At 37.6% G+C, this 7231-nt stretch overlaps 1 protein-coding gene across 1 annotated transcript; it reads left to right on the top strand.

Moving 5' to 3' along the window:
- LOC107620050 lies at nucleotides 3376–6754 on the top strand. The gene is made up of 2 exons (XM_016322273.2): nucleotides 3376–3661; nucleotides 3859–6754. Exon 2 carries the CDS (start codon nucleotides 3914–3916, stop codon nucleotides 6626–6628), a length of 2715 nt encoding a protein of 904 aa, XP_016177759.2. The 5' UTR covers nucleotides 3376–3661; nucleotides 3859–3913; the 3' UTR covers nucleotides 6629–6754.

Raw genomic sequence — 7231 nt, 5'->3', positions numbered from 1 at the left:
TTTGAAGATGATCCTTGCTTTGCTGCACCCTTGCAAGTTTTGGAATTGTGACCAATTTCTCCACACTTGGCACATGTTACTCTGAAATGTCTTCTTGGCCTTTGTCCCATCAGGGCCGTCTTCCACTGCATCAGGTCTCCTTCGCTTCACAGGACGTCCAATTGGTCTCTTAATTTTGGGGGGTATGGAACTTGTCCAGATTTATCCCAATATTCATTACTGTTGACAGGGCTTATAGAGTGAGCATAGGTAGCCTTGAATGCATCCATCTTCTGCCATTGATGGACATACCCCTCTGGTCTATCTTCTCTTCTGTCTATTGCAGCCATTGCATGCACATAAGGGGTCTGTGGTCTCTCAATCAAATTGAAATTGTGATTAATATATGATGAATTATGTCAGAATGTTAAACCCAACAAGCCTATTAAACACACCATAGAAATTATCCTCTAAGTCAACTCAGAAAATTCCATCGAGCACTAATTAAGAAATTAATCCAAGGAAAACTTAACCATTACCTGTAAGTTGCCACATGTTACAAGAACATGTGTTGTTCCGTAGATGCACCCCTGTTTTCTTCATGTCATATTGCACCTAAAAAATGTGTCTAGCATCATCACCAGTCCATTGAGCAGTCCAATATATAGTGTTGAGTTAAGAAATTAACTAAATTAATTAGTGATGACAAACATTATTTTTGGGTAAAATAAATAATTAGTGTTGAGTGTTAATAATGATATGTTACTAATTATTTATTAAACAGTGCAGGCCAAGACTTTGTCTAGCAGCCCAAAATGGAATAAAAATAAAACATCAAGGCTAATGGGCTGGTTAGTCAAGTGGAGCCCAAAAGAAACAAAGCCAAAGAAACTAACGGACTGAATATGAAGAAAGCAAACCCAAGCCCGAGATGCTTACCCAAGTTGATCCCACCAAGCTTCTCATACAAGATTGAAGTCTTCACTCTCTCTTATTGCTTCGGTCAACAACAAAACATTAGAAAGAGAGCTGTGTTCCTTCTGCTACTTTTATCAGAGAAGAAAGAAAGAGAAAGCTTAATCATAAAGCAAAGATCTAATCACCCATCAAGTTGAGTTAGAAATTAAAAGGTGATTTATTTCTATTTGCATGCAACTTACTTTCTTCACTTCATCTCAAATCTTCTGGTTTACCATTTTTGGATAAATGGAAAAAGTGTTCTCTGATCTTCACTGCTGTGCATCTACGGTCATATATGTGTCTTGGGGACCAAGTTGTTTTTCAATGGCCAAGATCTGGGATTACCATTGAAAATGTTTGTTTATACTGCTCAAATGTCTTCGGTCAAGCAAAAAGGAGACAGCTTGGAAATCCCTAATTTGGGACAAATGAAGAAAGCAATCTCTGTTCACCACTGCTGTACATCAATGGTCAAGATTGTTTCTTAGGGACCAAGAAGTATCTCAAGGGTTCAGATCTAGGTTCACTATTGAAAATAATTTTCTTTGCTTCCCTGAGACTTTCGGTCAAGAAAGAAGGTCAGACTCAAACTTCCAATTTGGGGATTAACTGTGAAAAAGGTGATGTGGTGAGTTGGTGAAGCACAGTGCTCAAGGAGTTGACCTAGGGAGGAGAACCCAGCAACATGCAAGGAGATAAAAGAAGACTTTTTGCTCATTCAGAAGCAAGGAGAGAAAACCAGTGAATAGAGGTTTTGTTCTGAGAGAGCTCTTTGAAGAAGTTCAACTAACTGGACAGTGTAACCTAATCAAAGGTGCATTTCGCCAGTATGAAGAACTGAATCAGAGGCTTGCCAATCTGGTTTTTCGCATAGCACAGAGGCTGTTGATGAAGTCAATCTCCTTCATATTTTACAGATTGTAATTTACTTTTCAATGTGTATCTTTCTGTAATTTCTTGAGAGAAAAGGCATATTGTGAGAAAGCTCAAGTAAAAGCCATGAGTGGAAAAAGGCTGAGTGATACACTTGAGAGAAAAGCCTAGAGTAATTTTCAGATTTCTTTAGGTGTGTTTATGTCTTGTATCTGTGAGGTATCCCTTTCTTAGTTGGGTTCGCACTAAGAGTGAATAGTTAGGTATTAGCATAGCCAATGTCAAGTTAGGTTATAACTTGAGTGTGAAAGGATTGGGTCAATCTTGTGAAATTGGTGTATGTAATACTGTTAACTATAGTGAAATTCTTCCATAGTTGTGGAGGAGACTAGATGTAGGTTGCATAGCACAAGGCAACCGAACCAGGATACATGCTGGTGTTAGCTTTTCTCTTCTCTGCTGAGTTCTGTTTTCTGATATTCATGAGACAAAAATAAATTGTCTCATAAATTTTCGCTGCTTAGTTCAAACAGAACCTGAATTGAAAGTTTGTTTAAAAAGGGTAATAACAGCAACTAAAAGGAAGGCATAGATTCAACCCCCCTTCTCTAAGCCTACCACAACCTTCATTTACATTCTTTCATGATGTCATCCATCCTCTTCTGTTGCACTGGTGCCACAATGCCTGTGTAGGTGCTCAAAACTCTCTTATGCTGGGCCATCCTCCTCATGATGTAGCATCTCAACTCTTCCAGCATTGTCAAAATGGGTTTTCCTCTGTAGTGGACTATCTTGGCATTCCACACCTCTGTCATGTTGTTGGTGATGTTATCCAGTTTCGGCCAGTGGCTAAAATGTGATTTCGTCCAACATGCTGGGTCTAATTTTGCAAGGTAAGCCCATGCATCCTGGTTGACCTTCTTTAGTCTATTCATGTGCTCTCTAAACTCTGCATGCGTACTGCTTTTAGCACAAGTCCATACGACATTCTTCAACTGCTTGCTCTTGTACTTATTGGTGAAATTCTTCCATATATGCCTAACACAGTTCTTGTGATGGGCGTTCGGCATAACCTCCTTCATCGCCGGCATTAGACCTTATACAACATTGAAGTGTGTTATAACTAAATTAAAGGGTGTAATAAAATTTAGAGTAAATTTAATATAACAGTCAACAAAAAAATAGTCAAAGCTAGCATCTACCTTTTGCTTATCACTGATGAAGTTCCACCCTTCAACTGCAGCAGGGCCTAAGTCATTTTGCAACAAGTCTAGAAACTATTTTCAGGTTTCTTTAGTCTCACTAACAACCACTACGTATGCAATCACGTAAAAGTGATTGTTGGCATCTTGTGCTGCCGCCGACAGCAGTTGTCCTGCGTAATAACCCTTCAGAAAGCAGCCGTCTAACCCGATCAACAGTCGACAACCAGCCCTAAACCCCTTTTTACAAGCATCCAAACACACATATAAATTTGTCTGAACGTGAATTTTTTGGAGACCTATTTAGGGTATTACTCTTATTTTTCGGATTCAATTTTTTTGTCACAATAATGCATGATAAGGACGAAGAATCTTTGTTTGGAGTTCTCATAATCTCATTCTTAATAGAGTAGAAAATAAAATACAAATGTCAAAGTCAAAGCTAACTAAATCAATCATTGACACACAACACACATATGACAGCCAAACCATAAGAGAACCTTTGACTTTCAATTTCAAAGTTCACTAACCTTTCAAGTTGAAGGAAAACTCTTCACTTAGTTCTCCATTTCACAGGAAGAGAGCAATCAGCCAATCACTTCATATATGTTATGATAAAGTCACACGCTGGTAACATGCTCTTTCAGGTCAGTATCAGTTGATTATCAAGCTATTTTCAATCTCTTCCTTTAACAATTTTATATGTCAATCTACTATTATGTACAAATGTTTCTTGCTTTTATTTCCATGTAACTAGGAAAAAAATGACCTTTGTATAATCATTACCCTGATTCAATTCATCTCTCATTTCGCATTATTGGCTTGTTTTGTTTGTATGATTTAGATCTATACCTTTCCAATTTGGTGAGCATAGTCTTGGAATCTTGCATTCTCAAGAAATGCACATGGAAATTTCTGTTGGAAATCTTCTTGCCGTTGCAAACCTCTTCGTGATCCTAAGTTTATCTGCTTCTTCAGAAATCTTCACCTACTATGGCCGTATTGCTGAAATAGAAAAACATTGCAGCTCATACTTATCATTGGCTTCTAAGTTAAGCCCTGATGCCAATAGAGGTAGCAGAATCAAGAGAGAACTTTCTTTCACCTATGGAGATTGGGAGCAGGAGGATGGAAATGCAACCTTGATGCCATTCAGCCGACGCAACAGTTTTGAGGACAGTTTAACCTTAAAACTAGTCTCTTTCAAAGTGGTGGATGTTAGTTCAGTCCCTCACTTTGAAAATACAGTTAGTCTTGGAGGCATAATGTCCATAGGCATATCTGATGAAGGTTCATATTTCCCAAGTCACAAATATTTTTCTTTCACAAAAAGGCCTGGCTTATCTGTTCTCAAAATTGCATTTGAAGGTGTATACTTACAAAGCAATGAGAATGGGAATGAGCATTTGATGTGTCTCTTGGGAAACACAACTTTACCAGTACCAATACCAGAACCATTCAACTATGACTATAATGGTCATCTTCTAGATTACACCCTTTTGCAAGATGATCAGATTTTACTTGTTCTTCGGTACCCTCCAACGTTCAATTTGACAAGTAGAGTTATGAGAGGCGAAATGCGGAGCTTGAACCAAGAAGGAAGCTTGGCATACTTTGATAATGTTCATATTTCTTCCCAGCTGAATCACCACTTCAGCTATCAATTCAGCTCTGAATTGAAGTCCAGATCTTGTGATCTTTATCCATATCAACAAGAGTTGACAACATATGGAGCAAAATCGTTTGATAGCAGCTTTAGTTTCTGCAGGTTTCTCAGGCAAGTTATAGAACGACCTTTTGATATTCTCCAAAACTATAATGATAGACATGTTGCTGGCAAACTAGGCCCTTTTCAACTCGGAAAAGAATTTAGTTCTAATTGGACTCACCAAAACTTTAGGCTGCTCTTTCAGAATCTTATCTGTGAGGAGGAAACATCTAACAATATTGTCCAAACTACAAGAGTTTCTGCAGTTCTAAGAGCATTTCCTGCATCATTTCCTATATTTGCATGGCAAGGTAGAACGGGTCTCTCAGGCCTGACTCTATCTGCAGAAGGAACATGGGATTCCTTAACAAGAAAACTTTGCATGACTGGGTGTGTTAATTCAGTGTTAGACTCAGAGGAATGCAACTACCAGATATCTTTACACTTTCCAAATGTGTTCTCCATCAAGCAGAGGAGTGTATTGCTAGGTAGCATATATAGCATCAAAAATGAAACAAATACATCCTTCTTGCCTTTGTTGTTTGATTCACTAAGGGGCCCTTCAGATCTCAAGAGCCTTGGTTTGTATAACAATCCATATTATAATTACTCAAAGGTTGAGCTAGCTGCAGCAAACAAAAAGAAGAGTCCACCCTCCAAATTGTTCACCTTTATCAAGAAGTTCTTGAAGTATCCAACTCTGGTGGATGGACTAGATTTGCATGCTCAGCTAAATTTCCTCTCCAATAAACTCAATTTCCATGGGTGTGCAGTTCATCATCAATCCATGAGCAATCAGAAGTCAAGGGTCGATATTCAGATGGAAGTACTTTCACTTGATACTTCATATCAACATGAAACAACAGAACCAGAAGAGAAGAACCTCATTAACATATCATTACATCTGGCGTTCTCTGAAGGATATTTGGTTGAAAGTGAAGTTCTTTTCCCTTACTTCTTGGAAGGTGTTTATGATCCCTTAGCGGGTGATATGCATCTAAGTGGTTGCAGAAAGGTTTCACCAAATGATAACAGCAGTTTTCAGCCTGGGCTAGATTGTATGGTAGAAGTTAAGGTTCAGTATCCATCTGAATCAACAAGATGGCTGATGTATCCCTCAGTTGAAATGACCATTACTAGCCAAAGGAGCGAAGAAGATGCGCTGCATTTCAGGACTATCACGCTCAAAACTCTAAGGATTTCATACAATGAGCATGAACAGGACTATGCCTTGATGAAAACCTTTGAAGGTGTTCTAAGGCTTCTGATTTCCCTAGCAGCAGTAGCCATAATTTGGAACCAACTTCGTTACATGAATTCAAATGATAGCTGCATTCCTTACATCTCTCATGGAACGCTTGCTCTGTTGATGTTTGGTTATGGTGCAGAGTTGATAATGTCCACTGAGATCCTCTTTGAATCAAACCAACATTCTATTAGAAATTTGCCTTATGAATTGCAAACCCCAAGAATTCTTCTCCTGTTGGTTTCTTTGCTTCTTACTATAAAACAGTATCAAAAGGTGTCGAAAGCTAAGAACATGGCAAATGGTTATTACTTTGTACCTGCAATGTCAGTGATCATGAAGACTCTGGCCCTGAAGATGCAAGATTTATTTTTGATGCCTCAAGTCATTGAGAACATGGCGTGTAGTAGTCAAGTGAGGCCTTTGAGGAAAACATACTATTTTGGACTCACATTGCTGAGGTTGGTTATACATTTCTATTACTACATCAGAGATCCATGTCCATTCAATTATGATGGTGGTGATGCATTAATCTACAACCAAGTGGGATCAATTTTGTTTTACATTTATGATATCATGATTCCCATCATTATGATCTTATTTGCTTCTGTGGTCTACATTCAACAAAGCTGGAACTATCTAAAACCAAGAAATCCTTAAATTTTTTTTCCTCTACCTTGTTTCATTTGCATTCATCAATCACAGTGTGCAATTTCCTTGTTTTCTTGAGTTGTATTTTATCAGTAAGTGAGCTATGAATATAAACACTGACATGCTTGTAAGTTCTATGCTGTGCCTCCTTAAGTTGTAAGGTCTATACATATATCTTTCTGAAAAGTGAGTATCAATTGAATGCTTAAAAATTAAAATGAAAAAAAAAAAAGAACTGAAAATTATTAAAAAATAGACACGCTAAAATCGAAACATAATAAAATAAATATATACATAATAACAGACATGGCTCTAAACTTTTTCTAGAACAAACAATGTTAGTCATGTGAAGTATAATAATAAAGAGGAAAGGATATGGATGTAATTAGGGGAACAAAATTGAATTCAGGGTAGTTAGAATTCTGTTATGAGCTGTTTTGTTAGTTAGTGTAGGTAGCTTAGCTTGTTGTATTTGTACTGTAGTATTGCTTTGCATATATATGTGTTAGTGTATGAGAGAGACAGACTTGTAATTCACTTTCAATCAACTAGATTTAGACCTGCACAATATGCAAAACATTAATGCTATAAAAGTCGTTGTGCAAATTTTTT

The sequence above is a fragment of the Arachis ipaensis genome, chromosome B10 (assembly GCF_000816755.2).
Source record: "Arachis ipaensis cultivar K30076 chromosome B10, Araip1.1, whole genome shotgun sequence".
Classification (NCBI taxonomy): Eukaryota; Viridiplantae; Streptophyta; class Magnoliopsida; order Fabales; family Fabaceae; genus Arachis; species Arachis ipaensis.
This window is presented reverse-complemented; position numbering and strand designations above follow the sequence as displayed.

Bases quoted from the DNA above. Each gene is read 5' to 3' on its own strand.
- LOC107620050 (XM_016322273.2), top strand. From the start codon at position 3,914: ATGCACATGGAAATTTCTGTTGGAAATCTTCTTGCCGTTGCAAACCTC.